Consider the following 20,011-nt stretch of genomic DNA (forward strand, 5'->3'; position numbering starts at 1 on the left):
CAGACCATATTTTAAGTGTTTCTAAAATTGGAACCATTTCCTTGTTTGACTGCAAGGTTTTATGGGTATGACTCATACTATGGCCCTCCATGGCAGTAGCGTGTTTTCATGGGTGCCACGGGAAGACAGGCTTCCCCAAAAAATGAAATATATTTTGTCTCTGTGTTTTGTAATTTTCCTTCAATTCGCAAGAGGCTGAAAGAATTTCACAGGAGATATAGCATCTGAGCGAGCGAAACAGCGCTGTCTGTGTTGCTGTCTATGTGTAGGCCATCTATCTGATGCTGTCTGGTCCAAACGAGTATGACATTTTTGCCGCCCATAGCATTGAAAGCAAGGGAAGCCAGCGAGCATCTTGCCTCCCTGTGCCAGTCAGCGTTGAGCTAAACTGATGGAGCTCAACTATGAATGTTCCCGATGCACCAAAAAGAAAAAAAAAATGTCAAGGGAAGCCAAGGTTGGATTTTGGCATCACTCCTATCAAATCCCATTGAAAGTATGTCATCGACAGAAAAACTTGAATTGTTGCATCTCGTTGTGTTGCTGTCCTCTGGTGCCAGCTAGCTAAAATTGTCCCTTACCTAAATTAGCCATGGATGGAGATAGTTCTCCGTACTGGACATTGATTATAACAGTGATTCTGGTCCATTGTTGTTTGCCCCTTGCCTGATTGGATGGAAGTTCCATATGTAGCTAGATGTAGGCCTAGAAGGCTAATGTTAACTAGCTAACGTTGCCCATGAATGTAAGTTTGACTAGCGAGCAAGCATTTTAGCCAGGTAGTCTAGGACAACAAAACATAAAAGCGTGTACTGTATGACAGAGTGATAGAGCGTTTCATCAACATGAAAGAGGATGGCTTTGGCATTTCTCTACAAGTAGGGTGAGTCAACATGTTTTTCTACTTGCACGGACACGCACACAGAAGTCAGAAGCATTGACAGACACATCATATTTAGCTTACGTTGATTGGACTAAATTGTTTTTGTTATCTTTTAGTTGTCACTGTATTAGACTAAGCATAGGGGATGTGATGATGAAATGTTGCTGGAATAGTGAAGGCAGCTTCTGTTTTCTTCGTGAGAACTCTGGTTCTAAATCAATAGTAGTTTAGTGGTCTGAAAATGGTAACATTAACGGGCTTAACCATCCTGTAGGTCATGTAACTCTGTTACTGTACATGCAATATGCATTGTGGACTGCACTGGACACAGGTTGCTATCGGGTTTTGTGATAAAACAAAAAGGTATGGTTAAATTTATTCTGCCACTGTCTTATTGTCTCTGCCTTTAGGCCTATAATATATATCACATCTGCAAGGCATGTGTATTAACAGGTTATAGAGCAAACACCACGATTATCACAACACTGGTTGTAATATGGCTTTTTTGGAGAGGGGCAGGGCTAGGCTTCCCTAGTGATACATGTTTTTTGACATATGCACCGCTACTGCTCTATGGCAGGGTTTCTCGAAACTAAATCCTGCCCCTAACAGAGCTTATTCAAATAACCAACTCATCATGCTTTGACAAATTGAAATCAGCTGTGATGTTCTATGGCAAAAACAAAAAAACGTGCACCCAGGGGGGACCCCAGGAAGGGGTTTGGGAAAACCTGCTCTTTGTGGGGGCCGTGACCGACCTCACACTCCAGTACAGTAGGTGGCGGTGTATGTACCTTTCAGTTGATGGTGATCTGCCAATATACATTTGAAGAAGTAGTAGTAAAACGGAAGTGAACTGCCCAATAATCATTTCCAAGTTAGCGTTTTTATTGTTGTTATTCAGACATTTACGCCATGGAAACAAATATGACTCATTTAACTGCACAGCATCACATACTTGTCCCAGGTAGTCTTTAATTCGCGTTGGTGACCGGACTTGGTTGATGTTATCTAGGTAACGCTCGCTAGCTGCTAACGTTAGCTAACAATGGCTGACTGTATGGTTTTTCACACGCAAATAGCCTCCATTATGGAGGTGTTAGCAAATGCAGCAGTGACAGAGGTCTGTAAACTCGTAGACGACGACTATGCAGTGTTTCGTTTGGAAATAACTCAAAGCCAGAAAGAAAACAGGGGATTGCGGAGGAAACTACAGCTACTGGAGCTGAAGGTGGCACGGGAGCGCGCAGAGACAATACAAGAGCGCGTCCTCACCAGTCGTCCCAGTAGTGTCAAGATCCTCGATCGATACAGAGGAATGGCAAGAGGTACATTTTGCAGGAGGCCTGTTGCCCGGTTCCCCTCTGGGCATATGACTTTAAATGTATTAACCACTTATGGTTAAAGGGACACTTCACCACCAGACACTATTTGGGGTGTTTAACCACTACCTACATAATTCTGAGTGATGCGTTTGACATAATTATGCACTATAGCGGTGTTTTTACATTTTAGTGCCGGAGAGTTACACTGATGACGCTATCGGTTGATTGAGCCTGCTGTCGGATCTAAAAATAGTCATGTTTTGTAGCAATTATTGTGGCCCAATTGTGTTTAGCTAATTGCACGATCAGGAGTAGATATGAGCCGTTACAGGGCTTGACATTCAGGTACATTTGCCAGTACCATGAGAAAGTTACTGTTCCTAGCCAATATTACAGGAAAGCAAGTTGTACACGCAGAATTTCCATCATGGCTGATTACATGTTTCATTTGCAGTCTGCGCAAGTACCTTAGCCTATTATAGTCAACCATACAATCTGATATTTACACTGTTTGGAAAATGCTTCGTGGTTACTTTTTAATATTGTCATGTCAGACACTCATTGAAAATTCAAGCAGCACTGGAAAGCTGGGATCCCGCTCTTCTCAATAATTGTCTTTGCCCGAGATTACATTCAAGAGTGTTGCGCAGCGACTGGGTTTACTGGAGTTGTACAAGCCAGTTCCACTGCGTTTATTGTTCCCCTCTATTTAGGGACTGATTTAGACCAGGAACACCTGGGCTGGGTTTCACAAGTATTGTAGCACTAAAAAAAAATATTTTCTCCGTTTAGTTAATGGAATTAAGATGACCTCAGTGCAATGATGGTTTTGGGAAACCCCGCCCAGGTGGGTGCAATTAATTATCAGGTCGAACATTAACTAGTAGGCCCCAGACCTCGTAGGGTAAGAGTTGAATACCCCTGGGCTCGGTTTCCCAAAAGCGTAAGTTAATTGTTTGAACCTTTGTTGGCGCATCATATCTCAGAGCTGTATCCCAAAACCATTGTTAGTGAAGTTGAACTTAAACAGTTATTTACCGACTGCCTCAGCTGTTCTACGAATGGTCTAAGTGCGTCATTATTCCGGTCTGTTCGAAATCCTTGGGCTGAAAGTGCTGGCTCCAAAAACTGAAGTTGAGATATTTCTCAAGGAGAGTATCCATCTCTACTACGTCTTGAAATCACAATGAATTCTGGATATTGTGGTTCGCTTACAACCAAGAAATGTCGACGGCCCGTTTTAACCTCGTGAAATGCAGAAACGCTCAATTCTCGATTTTTATGACATGCTATGTAAATAACATTAATGAACATATAGAGTGAAATGGAGCAGCAGTGAAAATGCCCTTTAGCCAGAATTGGGTCTTGGTAAGTTTTTGGATAGTATGTAGTAATTCCTCTGATTACTTATCTGTACTGCACAAAGACAGAATATCATATTCTAACCAGATTCATGACTTACTGCATTTCTTATTATTTATTCAATTAAAACAATGTGATGCATGGAACATATCGATCTAAACTCAGCAGAAAAAGAAATGTCCTCTCACTGTCAACTGCGTTTATTTTCAGCAAACTGAACATGTGTAAATATTTGTATGAACATAACAAGATTCAACAACTGAGACATAAACTGAACAAGTTCCACAGACATGTGACGAACAGAAATGGAATAATGTGTCCCTGAACAAAGGGGGGGTCAAAATCAAAAGTAACAGTCAGTATCCTGTGTGGCCACCAGCTGCATTAAGTACTGCAGTGTATCTCCTCATGGACTGCACCAGATTTGCCCATTCTTGCTGTGAGATATTACCCCACTCTTCCACCAAGGCACCTGCAAGTGTGTAACTCTCATTCCTTTGACGATAAACGCAAATCCAACCATTACCCCTGGTGAGACAAATCCGCGACTCGTCAGTGAAGAGCACTTTTTGCCAGTCCCGTCTGGTCCAGCGACGGTGGGTTTGTGCCCATAGGCGACGTTGTTGCCGGTGATGTCTGGTGAGGACCTGCCTTACATCAGGCCTACGTTCTTGGTGTAACTCGGGCAGTTGTTGTTGCCATCCTGTTCCTGTCCCGCAGGTGTGATGTTCAGATGTACCGATCCTGTGCAGGTGTTGTTACACATGGTCTGCCACTGCGAGGACGATCAGCTGTCTGTCCTGTCTCCCTGTAGCGCTGTCTTAGGAATCTCACAGTACGTACATTGCAATTTATTTCCCTGGCCATATCTGCAGTCCTCATGCCTCCTTGCAGCATGCCTAAGGTACGTTCACGCAGATGAGCAGGGACCCTGGGCATCTTACTTTTGGTGTTTTTCAGAGTCAGTAGAAAGGCCTCTTTAGTGTCCTAAGTTTTCACAACTGTGACCTTAATTGCCTACCGTCTGTAAGCTGTTAGTGTCTTAACGACTGTTCCACAGGTGCATGTTCATTAATTGTTTATGGTTCATTGAACAAGCATGGGAAACAGTGTTTAAACCCTTTACAATGAAGATCTGTGAAGTTATTTGGATTTTTACTAATTATCTTTGAAAGACAGGGTCCTGAAAAACGAATGTTTTCTTTTTTTGCTGAATTTATAAATAGTAGTGTATATCAAGAAGTAATCTGAAGTATTACCTTACATCCTTGCCAATTCTACAGTGTCAATAGGGTACAATATACTGTTCAGCACTGACAGTAGCTAACCTAACCACCTCTTTTCCCCCAATCACTCTCTCAGCTGAAGGACATCTCACTGGAGGCCACAGGAGCTTTGTGAAGCCAGCGGAACACAATACATGGAGAGATGACCAAATAATCACTGTTGATGAGGGGAGTGGAACCTCAACCCAGCATGTTATCGTGACAGAGGTTAGTGTAATAGTATTACATCACAATTACAGTACATCGAATGTGGCCAGTTTATTTCAGAAAGGCTCCCCTCAGCTATTCATTTGCTTACATGTATATCCTCATTTATCTGCCATAGGGGAGCTTGTGAGACATGATCTAATTCAACTAATATGCACCTGTAATAACCTCTTCTCTTCTTGTGTCAGTCAGCAGATGCTGCAGGTCCTGGGGTTAAGCAGGAGAGGCCTGAAGGAGAGGAGGACCCATGGCACAGCAGAGACATCCAGACTGGAACGGCTGGAGTGCCCCCTGTAGCCAGGGAGGACCGCGCCACAGTGCAGCCCAGGACCCAACGCAGCATCACGGAGGTCAGAGACAGACACAAGTCAGAGACAGACACAGAGACTTTAACTGTAACGCAAAGGCTTTTACACACAGGCTCTGACCACAGATCAGACCCAGAGAGACTGGGCTCTCTTCCTGCTCCCGGCTCAGAGTATTTACTTTACAGTAACCCGAGCCCGATTCCTTCCCATCAAGATGCATTAGAGACTGGCAATGATTTGTCTTGTTCTTCTACTACAGAGATGAACCCTGGAAACATATCCTTGTGTTTAGAGACACAGACTGATCTGTCTAGAGGGGACTGGAACCGGTACAGTAGTAGTGTATACTGTGAAGGGAGCCTAGATAAGAAAGGGGAGGGTCTCGTCGTAGATGAAGTGACTGTGAAAGTGGAGGGTGACACTCCTCTGACATGGAATGCAGATAGTCACCTAGGATACGGACTCTCACAGGGCAGTGATTTCTTAGATTACAGGGAAAGCTTAGCGACTAATCCAAATGTCACAAACCACTCCCCTTTACACACACTTGGAGATTACCAGCCAGTGTCCACTTCGATGGGGCCTTCCAATTCACACGGACGCTGCCTTTTCGATCAGGTATTGAACTCAAACGACAGGGCTGGAGCCCAGGCTCAGGGAGGGGGAGCCACACCAGGCAATAGTAAAGAGAAACGGTTCCTCTGCATGTTCTGTAACAAAGGCTTCAGCTGCCCCCAGAAGGTGGAGATCCACCAGAGGGTCCACACAGGGGAGAAACCCTTCAGCTGTACCCAGTGTCACACATGCTTCGCCCAGGGTGGTGACCTGAAGAGGCATCATAGAGTCCACACAGGGGAGAAACCCTTCAGCTGCCTCCAGTGTGAGAAGAGGTTCTCCCGCCAGCACCATCTGAAGATGCACCTGAAGGTCCACACGGGAGAGAGGCCGTTTGCCTGTGTGCACTGCGAGAAGAGGTACTCGGAGAAGAGCTACCTCAGGATACACCAGCAGAAAAACCATTCCACTCTATAACATAGACCGTAACCATTCCACTTGATAGCGTCTGACATTTAGATCAAACCCTACTTTAACCCCTTTACACTTGTGAGAATTGGCCTATATGGATAGGGCTAAATCTAAATGTTTCTTACAGAAGAATTAGGGATTGCATAACCATGGTAGCACTCAAAAGGGAACAGTTTGGAGATTATGGGAAAATTATTAGACTAAGGGTGGGGACAACAGTTCTCCTGATACAAAACTGAATCCAAACATTACATGGTTGATTTTATGCACATTTTACATTTACTGTACTTTGCCGCATTTGTTAAAAATAAAATCAAAACATACTTTGGATACTTTCAGTAACAAAATAAGAATATTCCTGGAAATTGTGGGGTTGGTGCAACACAAGACAAAAAAATGACCAGGGTTTGAGTGAGAGGACTAACTGGTGTTTCCAAGCAGCAACACACCTCTCCAAAATGTACACAGTTATGAAGTAATTTCAATGCACTTTTATGACATAAGGAAGTGTTAAGGAAGTGTCTTCAACTTTAAGGTGTTTTTTTTTTGCTCTCCTAGCGGTGCCGTTGAGGAACTAGATCAAATCACACTTGTTTTTTTTGTGTTTTTTTGTTTTTTTACATTTCTGTTATTTCACCAGGTAAGTTGACTGAGAACACCTGGGGAATAGTTACAGGGGTGAATGAGCCAATCGTAAACTGGGGATTATTAGGTGATGGTTTGAAGGCCAGATTGGGAAATTAGCCAGGACACCGGGGTTAACACCCCTGCTCTTACAATAAGTGCCATGTGATCTTTAATGACCTCACAGAGTCAGGACACCCGTTTAACATCCCATCCGAAAGACAGCACCCTTCACAGGGCAGTGTCCCCAATCACTGCCCTGGGGCATTGGGATATTTTTTAGACCAGAGTAAAGAGTGCCTCCTACTGGCCCTCCAACACCACTTCCAGCAGCATCTGGTCTCCCATCCAGGGACTGACCAGGGCCTGTAGTGGTTTTGTTTGGAACACAGCCCTGCATCCCCGCCTTTACACAATTACTGTTGTTTACACAATCCAAAAACGGTCCATTATAAATCACAATCTGGGCCAGGTGTTCATAATTTGAAACCTTGATCAATTATAAAAGCTAAATTATAAAATACGATCTTAGTGTTAGGTTTCACAAGGCAGTTCAGAGAAGCAGATCATACTTTTGCTACGCATAGAATGGAGTCATAAGTAAATTCAAATGCGTGGTCCGCGGCCCAAAAAAAATCACAATACAACAAACGGGCTCATTCTGTTCAAGACAACTCGGGTTATAACCCCATGTCATCTTGTATCTAGGGCTGTTGCAGTGACCATATTACCGCCACACAAGCAGTCATGAGTCATGACCACAGTAAAATGCCACTTTCCATGGTAATCTCCTTTTATGCACTGGACCTGCTTTGGTAGTACCCAACTTGCTAATGACCATCAGGTCCTAATGACCTGGTACTTGGGGCTCTATTGTCCCTCAACCACTCTGACAGCAATGCAAATGTAATGGAAAATCACGTCAAACACTGATCATCAAAACAGAGCGCCTGTCGTACGTTTAAAGCTCACCACACTGTGATAATCAAATTTGAAGAAAGAAGTTCAACAGCAGGTTGAAGCAGTGTGAAACATGGTTGTTGTGGATGTTGTTTTAAATCCTAACACAACGGAATGGACAGCACTTCCTACGGTGATGATCAAACCCCCCCCCCACACACACTTTCTCAAATTATCGATATCCTATAGTCCCACCATGCAGCCCTTATATGTTTTGCTTTTTAAGGTATTCTTTGCCAAATAACTCAAACTAGCATAGGACCTGTTTCAAATCCTAACTTTTACGCTCAACATTAGCCACTTCATCTGCGCGGTCGCTCAGTAATGGGAAAAATATCCTCTCTATTTTTATTCAGCTGAGTTCAATTATATTATTCTTACTATGAAATAAAATAATGTCACGGGGACTTAAGCATATATTGTCAGCTAAATGAACAAGAATACAGCCTATGTCATGGAGCATAGCCAGATAGCATAGGCCAACTCATACTCTGTTCTTCTGAAATAAATGTTATTCATATCATAATGTTTATTTTAGACCTGGTTAAAATAAATAGATTTATTGTAAGGTTGTATATTCAATTGATTTATTATACTTTAAAAAAATGTTTTATGTAGATGTTCCGAGGCCTGGAGATGCTAAACGCGTTTATGTTCATTAACGGTCAGTTACAGTGAGACCAACAGTCTTTTGCATGACAATAACCGGCTGCCAACATTTCATGACCACAGCCCTCTTAATTTTCAGCATTTTCCTCAATTTACATCCCCCTCACTCAGACAATAAAAACATGAGCAAAAGTTGCTCAATTAGCAGGAGGGTCAGAGGCATCTGCTTGTCATCAAATCAAATGTATTTATATAGCCCTTCGTCCATCAGCTGATATCTCAAAGTGCTGTACAGAAACCCAGCCTAAAACCCCAAACAGCAAGCAATGCAGGTGTAGAAGCACGGTGGCTAGGAAAAACTCCCTAGAAAGGCCAAAACCTAGGAAGAAACCTAGAGAGGAACCAGGCTATGTGGGGTGGCCAGTCCTCTTCTGGCTGTGCCGGGTGGAGATTATAACAGAACTTGGCCAAGATGTTCAAATGTTCATAAATGACCAGCATGGTCGTATAATAATAAGGCAGAACAGTTGAAACTGGAGCAGCAGCACGGCCAGGTGGACTGGGGACAGCAAGGAGTCATCATCATGTGGTGTTCAAGTTCAGAACGTCTGTCAGTCAAAACCCATCCAGCTCTGAGACCCTGAGCTCTGACGTCATGTATAGCATGTTACTGTACAGCCACTTTGTTCCAATTTAAGTGCTTATCAGTGTCAAAATCTGCCATTTTCAACCCGGGCAGGAGTGTAAAGGGTTAAAGAAAAACAATACTTTTAATTGTCAACAGAAAAGATCCACGGATGCATTTGGAATAAGGAGAGTATCATATTTCATTGTTGAATATTCCTGAGTAGAATATTGCCTCCAGACATGGTGATATACACTGAGTATACCAAACCGTACGAACACCTTCCCACAGTTGTGTCGTGGACCATTCCTGATGTACACGGGAAACTGTTGAGCACCTACTACCATACCCGGTTCAAAGGCACTTAAATCTATTGTCTTGCCCATTCACCCTCTGAATGGCAGACATACACAATCCATGTCTCAAGACTTCTTTAACCTGCCTCCTCTCCTTCATCTACACTGGATGAAGTGGATTTATCAAGTGACAAAATTAAAGGATCATAGCTTTCACCTGTATTAATCTGGTCATTCTGTCATTGAAAGAGTTCTTAATGTTTTGTACACTGTCTGTTACATATTGTGGTTGTACTGTGTAGGATATATGATGTTCACTACTTCCATTCATTACTTCCATTGACCTACTTCATTTTTCTCCAAGATACTTTTAATGAGATTTAATGTAGTTTATCAAGTGCATGCTGATTTTTGTTGTTGTTGTGTATGTGTGGTTTTCATATGGTGTATTTAAAACTTGTTTATGTTTAATAAACACAAAACGGGACTTTTCATTCTACGACCTTCATTGAGACTCTCTTTAGTATACATCACATCTAATATCACGCTATTCTGCATATTCTGATAGCGCTTTATAACCATTATACACTTACTAAATATACCTACACACAAACAAACACCTACTGTACACCTCATAGTTTAGTCAGGTTTGTCTGATGATGACTTATCATAGCCAACTTATTTTTTACCAACAAAATATTTATGTCTACCGTGATAATAATGCAATTTAAAATCAAAGGACCAGACGAAACAGGACGGATAAAAAGAGAAGTAAGGGGTAGAGGGTATGGTTTAGGGTATGGGTTTAGGTTGGGCGGACACGGGAACTAGGAAGGCACAAAAGGGGAGGGGGATGACAGTCAATCAGGGACACTAGGCTATATGATAGGTTGGACAAGAATGAAGTAATTCTGTAACTACAGTATAGGACAAAAAATGTAGTGGGGATGGGTTAATACTCCATGTTGAAAGTGTTTATTATCTGTGTGTACATACCTAAGGGAGTGTATGTCTGTATAATCTGTATTACCTGTCTCTTCCAGGAGGAGGGTCCAGAGGTACTGCTGGTGAAGGAGGAGGGGTGTGAGGAGGGTCTGGGGAACCCTGAGGGGAACATGGTCATGGAGGACAACCAGACTACACCTCCTCCTGAACCCGCAGAGGAACCAGCTGAACAGCACAGGACCACACACAGTCTCACTGAGGTGAGCCTTTGAATTATCAAACCATTAAAGATGGTCAAGTAATCAAATCAACTAACTTGTTTGCATAGTACTCATAGCAATCCCTCATTGTCCAATCAGAAGATGCTCCACAGCAGGGTGCTCATATCAGATTTCTAAGTCCAACATCCTCTCACTCTGTATCTCTTACAGTCAGTAGACATGGAGGATGGGAAGCCTGATCTGCTGCTGGTCAAAGAGGAGACAGTAGAGGATGGACCAGAGAGCATTGATCTGCTGAGTGGACTAAAGATGGGGGAGCAAGGTAAGAGAGAAATACATATAGCCTACATACAGTAATAGATCTTCAATAGGAATAGTGATGCACCTGGCTTTTATTTTCTTTAAATGCAAAAAAAAAACAATTATAATATATTTACTTCACAAGGTAATTAACTCAAACAAAAATGTAATGTGTAGTTTTTTCTGACATGTGAAGTATTTTTTGTAACCTCTTCCTGCAGGTGGTTGGCTGGAGGCTAACAGAGGAGACTGGGTGGCCATCTTGGATACCCAGACAGGTGCAACCAAGGGCTCAGGTGACAACATCACTGAGCAGGCCAAGACCAGAGGTGACATAGTGGAGGTCAGTGGATGGGACAGCGTCCTCAACTCTGGGCTGGAGAACAACACTGTTAACCACAACCAGAAACAGACAGTCAAACACAAAGCAACATCTGAACTTAGTCTCCATGACAACAGACTGGCTGAAACCAGGCGTAGATTTGGTCTGCGGGGACGGAGCGGTGTCAGTATGCAGCAGGAGAGAACAGACACAGACTCTACTAGCGATGCTCCGTCCTGCTCCTATAGTTGTGATTCAGAGAGACTGATGGTGCCTCAGCTTAACCCCCTAACAGGTGCTGCCTTCAGCCTGCCTTCTATAGGATCTATCCACTGGAACATGGACCCTGCAACAACACAGACACTCCCTGGCCTTCATCCTCCTCACACTCTCCTGTTAAACCAGACCTCAGACAATGCCAGTGCCTCAACACTAAATAGCTACACAAGCCCATTGACAAATGACAGTAGTAGAGACGCTATCAGTAAAGGCGGTAGTGCCAAAGAGAAGCGCTTCCCATGTTCGTTCTGTGGGAAAGCCTTCAGTTTCCCCAAACAGGTGGAGATTCACCAGAGGATTCACACAGGGGAGAAACCATTCAGCTGCCACCTATGCCAGGTCAGTTTCTCCCACTCGTCCAGCCTGAAGAGGCACCAGAGGGTCCACACAGGGGTGAAACCCTTCAGCTGTACCCAGTGTTACATGCGCTTCGCCCAGGCTGGTGACCTGAAAAGGCACCAGAGGGTCCACACAGGGGAGAAACCATACAGCTGTACCCAGTGTGAGAAGAGGTTCTCCCACCAGCACAAGCTGAAGATGCACCTGAAGGTCCACACGGTAGAAATGCTGTTTGCCTGTACGCACTGCGGGAAGAGGTTTTCAGAGAAGAGCTACCTCAGGATACACCAGCAGAAACACCATAACATAGAATGTAGCCTTTTCACTCATTAGACCTTTAGATCGAATCCTGCATTAAAGACAAAGATACATTTTCATTGTCAGTGGAAAATAGCCACAGATGCATTTGGAATAACAAGAGTAACAGATTTTAGTGTTGAATATTCCTGGGTAGAATATTGCATCCAGACATTGTGTGAAATATAAGGCCTAACGAGTCTGTTTCAGATTGTGTTTGTACTGTGTAGGCTATATGATGTTCACAAATGCCTATTTCATTACTTCCATTCAACTATTAAATGTTTTTCCCAAGACACTTTTTAATGAGAAAATTCAAGTTCATGAAGTTTATGCAGATTTGGTTGAGACGTGTGGTTTTCATATGGTGTATTTAACATAAATAAACAAACTGGGACATTTCATCCTAAGACTTTCATTGAGACTCTCTTTTGTATACATCACATCTGATCTCAACCTATTCTGCATACACCTGACAGTGCTATATAACCATTATACACTTACTAAATATACCTACACATACCCACATACAGTGCCTTAAGAAAGTATTCGGCCCCCTTGAACTTTGCGACCTTTTGCCACATTTCAGGCTTCAAACATAAAGATAGAAAACTGTATTTTTTTGTTGAGAATCAACAACAAGTGGGACACAATCATGAAGTGGAACAACATTTATTGGATATTTCAAACTTTTTTAACAAATCAAAAACTGAAAAATTGGGCGTGCAAAATTATTCAGCCCCCTTAAGTTAATACTTTGTAGCGCCACCTTTTGCTGCGATTACAGCTTAAGTCGCTTGGGGTATGTCTCTATCAGTTTTGCACATCGAGAGACTGAATTTTTTTCCCATTCCTCCTTGCAAAACAGCTCGAGCTCAGTGAGGTTGGATGGAGAGCATTTGTGAACAGCAGTTTTCAGTTCTTTCCACAGATTCTCAATTGGATTCAGGTCTGGACTTTGACTTGGCCATTCTAACACCTGGATATGTTTATTTTTGAACCATTCCATTGTAGATTTTGCTTTATGTTTTGGATCATTGTCTTGTTGGAAGACAAATCTCCGTCCCAGTCTCAGGTCTTTTGCAGACTCCATCAGGTTTTCTTCCAGAATGGTCCTGTATTTGGCTCCATCCATCTTCCCATCAATTTTAACCATCTTCCCTGTCCCTGCTGAAGAAAATCAGGCCCAAACCATGATGCTGCCACCACCATGTTTGACAGTGGGGATGGTGTGTTCAGGGTGATGAGCTGTGTTGCTTTTACGCCAAACATAACGTTTTGCATTGTTGCCAAAAAGTTCCATTTTGGTTTCATCTGAGCACCTTCTTCCACATGTTTGGTGTGTCTACCAGGTGGCTTGTGGCCAACTTTAAACGACACTTTTTATGGATATCTTTAAGAAATGGCTTTCTTCTCGCCACTCTTCCATAAAGGCCAGATTTGTGCAATATACGACTAATTGTTGTCCTATGGACAGAGTCTCCCACCTCAGTTGTAGATCTCTGCAGTTCATCCAGAGTGATCATGGGCCTCTTGGCTGCATCTCTGATCAGTCTTCTCCTTGTATGAGCTGAAAGTTTAGAGGGACGGCCAGGTCTTGGTAGATTTGCAGTGGTCTGATACTCCTTCCATTTCAATATTATCGCTTGCACAGTGCTCCTTGGGATGTTTAAAGCTTGGGAAATCTTTTTGTATCCAAATCCGGCTTTAAACTTCTTCACAACAGTATCTCGGACCTGCCTGGTGTGTTCCTTGTTCTTCATGATGCTTTCTGCGCTTTAACGGACCTCTGAGACTATCACAGTGCAGGTGCATTTATACGGAGACTTGATTACACACAGGTGGATTGTATTTATCATCATTAGTCATTTAGGTCAACATTGGATCATTCAGAGATCCTCACTGAACTTCTGGAGAGAGTTTGCTGCACTGAAAGTAAAGGGGCTGAATAATTTTGCATGCCCAATTTTTCAGTTTTTGATTTGTTAAAAAAGTTTGAAATATCCAATAAATGTCGTTCCACTTCATGACTGTGTCCCACTTGTTGTTGATTCTTCACAAAAAAATACAGTTTATATCTTTATGTTTGAAGCCTGAAATGTGGCAAAAGGTCGCAAAGTTCAAAGGGGCCGAATACTTTCGCAAGGCACTGTAACTAACACCTACTGTACACCTCATAGGTTAGTCAGGTTTGTCTGATGATGACTTTTGACTTATCAGAGCTGACTTGTTTTTACCCACAACTGACTTGTTTTTATCCACCATGATGGGTTTAACAACAATGAAGGCATTCTGTAACTACAGTATAGGACTCAAACATGGTGGGGATGGGTAAACACTACATGTTGAAATTGTGTTTATTATCTGTGTGTACGTACCCAAAGGAGTGTACAAATCAATTTTTATTTGTCACATGTGCCGAATACAACAGGTGTAGTAGACCTTACAGTGAAATGCTTACTTACAAGCCCTTAACCAACAATGCAGTTAAGAAAAACAAGTTTTTTGTAAAAAAATGGATAAATAAGAAATAAAAGTAGCAAATAATTAAAGAGCAGCAGTAAAATAACAATAGCGAGGCTATATACAGGGGGTACCGGTACAGAGGCAGTGTGTGTGGGCACCGGTTAGTCGGTAATATGTACATGTAGGTAGAGTTAAAGGGATTATGCATAGATAATATACAGAGTATCAGCAGCTGTACGCACTAGTGCTTTGCAGTCGGAGGCCGAGCAGTTGCCATGCCAGGCAGTGATGCAACCAGTCAGGATGCTCTCGATGGTGCAGCTGTAGAATGTCTTGAGGATCTGAGGACCCATGCCAAATCTTTTCAGTATCCTGAGGGGAAATAGGCCTTGTCGTGCCCTCTTCACGACTGTCTTGGTGTGTTTGGTGTATCATCTCCTTTGTCTTGATCACGTTGAGGGAGAGGTTGTTGTCCTGGCACCACACGGCCAGGTCTCTAACCTCCTCCCCATAGGCTGTCTCACTGTTGTGTCATCAGCAAACTTAATATGATGGAGTTGGAGTCGTACCTGGCCGTGCAGTCATGAGTGAACAGGGAGTACAGGAGGGGACTGAGCACGCACCCCTGAGTGGCCCCCGTGTTGAGGATCAGCGTGGCTGATATATTCTACCCTTACCACCTGGGGGCGGCCCGTCAGGAAGTACATGATCCAGTTGCAGAAAGAGGTGTTTAGTCCCAGGGTCCTTAGCTTAGTGGTGAGCTTTGAGGGCACTATGGTGTTGAACGCTGAGCTGTAGTCAATGAATAGCATTCTCACATAATGTTCCTTTTGTTCAGGTGGGAAAGGGCAGTGTGGAGTGCAATAGAGATTGATGCTGATGCTCTCATGCATGTTACAGTGTTACTTGCCTCGAAGCGAGCATAGATGTACTTTAGCTTGTCTTGTAGGCTCATGTCACTGGGCAATGAGTAATTCTGAGTATACCAAACATTAAAACAACTTCCTAATATTGAGTTGCAGCCCTCCTTTTGTCCTCAGAACAGCCTCAATTTGTCGGGGCATGGACTCTACACGGTGTTGAAAGCGTTCCACAGGAATGCTGGCCCATGTCGACTCCAATGCTTCCCTCAGTTGTGTCAAGTTGGCTGGATGTCCTTTGGGTTGTATACACTTCTTGATACAGACAGGAAACTGTTGAGTATGAAAAACCCAGCAGCGTTGCAGTTCTTGAGACAAACCGGTGTGCCTGGCACCTACTACCATACCCCATTCAAAGGCAGGTATTTTGTCTTGCCCATTCACACTCTGAATGGCACACATACACAATCCATGTCTCAAGGCTTGAAAATCCTTCTTTAACATGTCTCCTCCCCTTCATCTACACTGACTGAAGTGGATTTAACAAGTGACATCAATAAGGGATCGTAGCTTTCACCTGGATTCACCTGGTCAGTCTGTCATGGAAAGAGCAGGTGTTCTTAATGTTTTGTCTATCACCTGTGTCTTCCAGTGCTTCTGGTGAAGGAGGAGGGTCTGGGGAACATGGTCATGGAGGACAACCAGACTACACCACCTCCTGAACCCACAGAGGAACCAGCTGAGCAGCACAGGAACACACACAGTCTCACTGAGGTGAGCCCTCTGTAAACTACTGTCTGAATGGTATTAGGTGATCTACGATCAGTTTTGCCTTTTAGATCAAAATTAATAAGATTATATAAAGATCTTAGATCAAATTGTATTGGTCACATACACATGGTTAGCATATGTTAATGCGAGGTTAGTGAAATGCTTGTGCTTCTAGTTCCGACCGTGCAGTAATATCTAACAAGTAATCTAACAATTATCTTATACACACAAGTATAAAGGAATTAATAAGAATATGTACATATAAATATATGGATGAGCGGTGGCTGAAAGGCGTTGGCAAGATACAGTAGATGGTATAGAGTACAGTATATACATATGAGATGAGTAATATAGGCTATGTAAACATTATATAAAGTGGCATTGTTTAAAGTGACTAGTGATACATTTATTACATCCAATTTTTAATTATTAAAGTGGCTAGAGATTTGAGTCAGTATATTGGCAGCAGCCACTCAATGTTAGTGATGGCTGTTTAACAGTCTGATGGCCTTGAGATAGAAGCTGTTTTTCAGTCTCTCGGTCCCAACTTTGATGCACCTGTACTGACCTCGCCTTCTGGATGATAGCGGGGTGAACAGGCAGTGGCTCGGGTGGTTGTTGATCTTTTTGGCCTTCCTGTGACATCAGGTGCTGTAGGTGTCCTGGAGGGCAGGTAGTTTGCCCCCGGTGATGCGTTGTGCAGACCGCACTACCCTCTGGAAAGCCTTGCAGCTGTGGGCGGAGCCGTACCAGGCGGTGATACAGCCCGACAGAATGCTCTCGATTGTGCATCTGTAAAAGTTTGTGAGTGTTTTTGGTGACAAGCCAAATTTCTTCAGCCTCCTGAGGTTGAAGAGGCGCTGTTGTGCCTTCTTCACCACGCTCTCTGTGTGGGTGGACCATTTCAGTTTGTCGGTGATGTGTACGCCGAGGAACTTACAACTTTCCAGCTTCTCCACTACTGTCCCGTCGATGTGGATAGGGGGGTTATCCCTCTGCTGTTTCCTGAAGTCCACCATCATCTTCTTTGTTTTGTTGACGTTGAGTGTGAGTTTATTTTCCTGACACGACGTTCGGAGGGCCCTCATCTCCTCCCTGTAGGCCGTCTCGTCGTTGTTGGTAATCAAGCCTACCACTGTAGTGTCGTCTGCAAACTTGATGATTGAGTTGGAGGCGTGCATGGCCACGCAGTCATGGGTGAACAGGGAGTACAGGAGAGAGCTGAGAACGCACCCTTGTGGGGTCCCAGTGTTGAGGATTAGCGGGGTGGAGATGTTGTGTCCTACCCTCACCACCTGGGGGCGGCCCGACAGAAAGTCCAGGACCCAGTTGCACAGGGCGGGGTCGAGAGCTTAATTACGAGTTTGGAGGGTACTATGGTGTTAAATGCTGAGCTGTAATCGATGAACAGCATTCTACTCTTAGACGCTTTGTGGATAAGGGCCCGGGTCTTGACTAATTTTGTGTTAAGTGTGGGACCATGCCTTAGAAATATTAAAGCATCAAAGGCATAGTTCGGGATTCTGGAAATTGATCCCTTTATCTACTTCCCCAGAGTCAGATGTACTCGTGGATACCATTTTTACATCTCTACATCCAGTATGCAGGAAGTTGGAGGTAAATTTACAAGCCAATGCTAACTATACTGAACAAAAATATAAACGCAACAATTTCAAAGTTTTACTTAGTTACAGTTCATATAATGAAATACAGTGGGGAGAACAAGTATTTGATACACTGCCAATTTTGCAGGTTTTCCTACTTACAAAGCATGTCTGTAATTGTTATCATAGATACACTTCAACTGTGAGAGACGGAATCTAAAACAAAAATCCAGAAAATCACATTGTATGATTTTTAAGTAATTAATTAGCATTTTATTGCATGACATAAGTATTTGATCACCTACCCACCAGTAAGAATTATGGCTCTCACAGACCTGTTAGTTTTTCTTTAAGAATCCCTCCTGTTCTCCACTCATTACCTGTATTAACTGCACCCGTTTGAACTCGTTACCTGTATAAAAGACACCTGTCCACACACTCAATCAAACAGACTCCAACCTCTCAATGATGGCCAAGACCAGAGCGCTGTGTAAGGACATTAGGGATACAATTGTAGACCTGCACAAGGCTGGGATGGGTTACAGGACAATAGGCAAGCAACTTGGTGAGAAGGCAACAACTGTTGGCGCAATTATTAGAAAATGGAAGAAGTTCAAGATGATGGTCAATCACCCTCGGTCTGGGGCTCCATGCAAGATCTCACCTTGTGGGGCATCAATGATCATGAGGAAGGTGAGGGATCAGCCCAGAACTACACGGCAGGACCTGGTCAATGACCTGAAGAGAGCTGGGCCCACAGTCTCAAAGAAAACCATTAGTAACACACTACGCCGTCATGGATTAAAATCCTGCAGCGCATGCAAGGTCCCCCTGCTCAAGCCAGTGCATGTCCAGGCCCGTCTGAAGTTTGCCAATGACCATCTGGATGATCCAGAGGAGGAATGGGAGAAGGTCATGTGGTCTGATGAGACAAAAATAGAGCTTTTTGGTCTAAACTCCACATGCCGTGTTTGGAGGAAGAAGAAGGATGAGTACACCCCCAAGAACACCATCCCAACCGTGAAGCATGGAGGTGGAAACATCATTCTTTGGGGATGCTTTTCTGCAAAGGGGACAGGACGACTGCACCGTATTGAGGGGAGGATGGATGGGTCCATGTATCGCAAAATCTTGGCCAACAACTTCCTTCCCTCAGTAAGAGCATTGAATATGGGTCGTGGCTGGTTCTTCCAGCATGACAACAACCCAAAACACACAGCCAGGGCAACTAAGGAGTGGCTCCGTAAGAAGCATCTCAAGGTCCTGGAGTGGCCTAGCCAGTCTCCAGACCTGAACCCAAAAGACAATCTTTGGAGGGAGCTGAAAGTCCGTATTGCACAGCGACAGCCCCGAAACCTGAAGGATCTGGAGAAGGTCTGTATGGAGGAGTGGGCTAAAACAATCCCTGCTGCAGTGTGTGCAAAACTGGTCAAGAACTACAGGAAACGTATGATCTCTGTAATTGCAAGCAAAGGTTTCTGTACCAAATATTAAGTTCTGCTTTTCTGATGTATCAAATACTTATGTCATGCAATAAAATGCAAATGAATTACTTAAAAATCAATACAATGTGATTTTCTGGATTTTTGTTTTAGATTCCGTCTCTCACAGTTGAAGTGTACCTATGATAAAAATGACAGACCTCTACATGCTTTGTAAGTAGGAAAACCTGCAAAATCGGCAGTGTTTCAAATACTTGTTCTCCCCACTGTAGGTAAATTAATTAGGCCCTAATCTATGGATTTCACATGAATGGGCAGGGGTGCAGCCATGGGTGGGCTTAGGAGGGCATAGGCCCACCCACTACCAGGCCCAGCCAATCAGAATGAGTTCCTATCCACAAAAGCGCTTTATTACAGACATTGTGTTGTGTGACAAAACTGCACATTTTAAAGTGGCCTTTTACAGTGCATTCAGATCCTTTGCACATTTTGTTACATTACAGCCTTATTCTAAAATGGATTCAATTATTTTTTCCCCTCATCAATCTACACACAATACCCCATAATGACAAAGCAAAAACAGTTTTTTAGAGATTTTTGCATATGTATATCTTATTTACATAAGTATTCAGCCCTTTTGCTATGATACTCGAA

The 20,011-nt window shown here is 43.3% G+C and overlaps 3 protein-coding genes across 4 annotated transcripts in view; all 3 read left to right on the forward strand.

Annotated features, from left to right (window-relative positions):
* Positions 1-20,011, forward strand: part of LOC112231626 (zinc finger protein 205-like) — a 147,622-nt gene that overhangs the window by 28,383 nt on the left and 99,228 nt on the right. The gene's annotated exons all lie outside the window — the stretch shown is intronic.
* Positions 1,623-20,011, forward strand: part of LOC112245023 (early growth response protein 1-like) — a 36,382-nt gene continuing 17,993 nt past the window's right edge. Inside the window, exon 1 of the mRNA XM_042311886.1 lies at positions 1,623-2,211. Coding sequence (XP_042167820.1) covers positions 1,932-2,211 — 280 coding nt within the window. The 5' untranslated portion in view covers positions 1,623-1,931. The remainder of the gene's footprint in view (positions 2,212-20,011) is intronic.
* LOC112231939 (gastrula zinc finger protein XlCGF26.1-like) lies at positions 4,868-7,002 on the forward strand. 2 transcript variants are annotated; one of them, XM_042311965.1, is made up of 2 exons: positions 4,868-5,063; positions 5,252-7,002. In XM_042311965.1, the coding sequence occupies exon 2, from the start codon at positions 5,633-5,635 to the stop codon at positions 6,401-6,403; it is 771 nt and encodes a 256-aa protein (XP_042167899.1). In that variant the 5' UTR covers positions 4,868-5,063; positions 5,252-5,632; the 3' UTR covers positions 6,404-7,002. The 2 variants fall into 2 exon arrangements, with proteins under 2 accessions (XP_042167899.1, XP_024254509.2); XM_024398741.2 differs by having other exon boundaries at positions 5,012-5,063; positions 5,256-7,002.

This window comes from Oncorhynchus tshawytscha, linkage group LG34 (genome assembly GCF_018296145.1).
Source record: "Oncorhynchus tshawytscha isolate Ot180627B linkage group LG34, Otsh_v2.0, whole genome shotgun sequence".
NCBI lineage: Eukaryota > Metazoa > Chordata > Actinopteri > Salmoniformes > Salmonidae > Oncorhynchus > Oncorhynchus tshawytscha.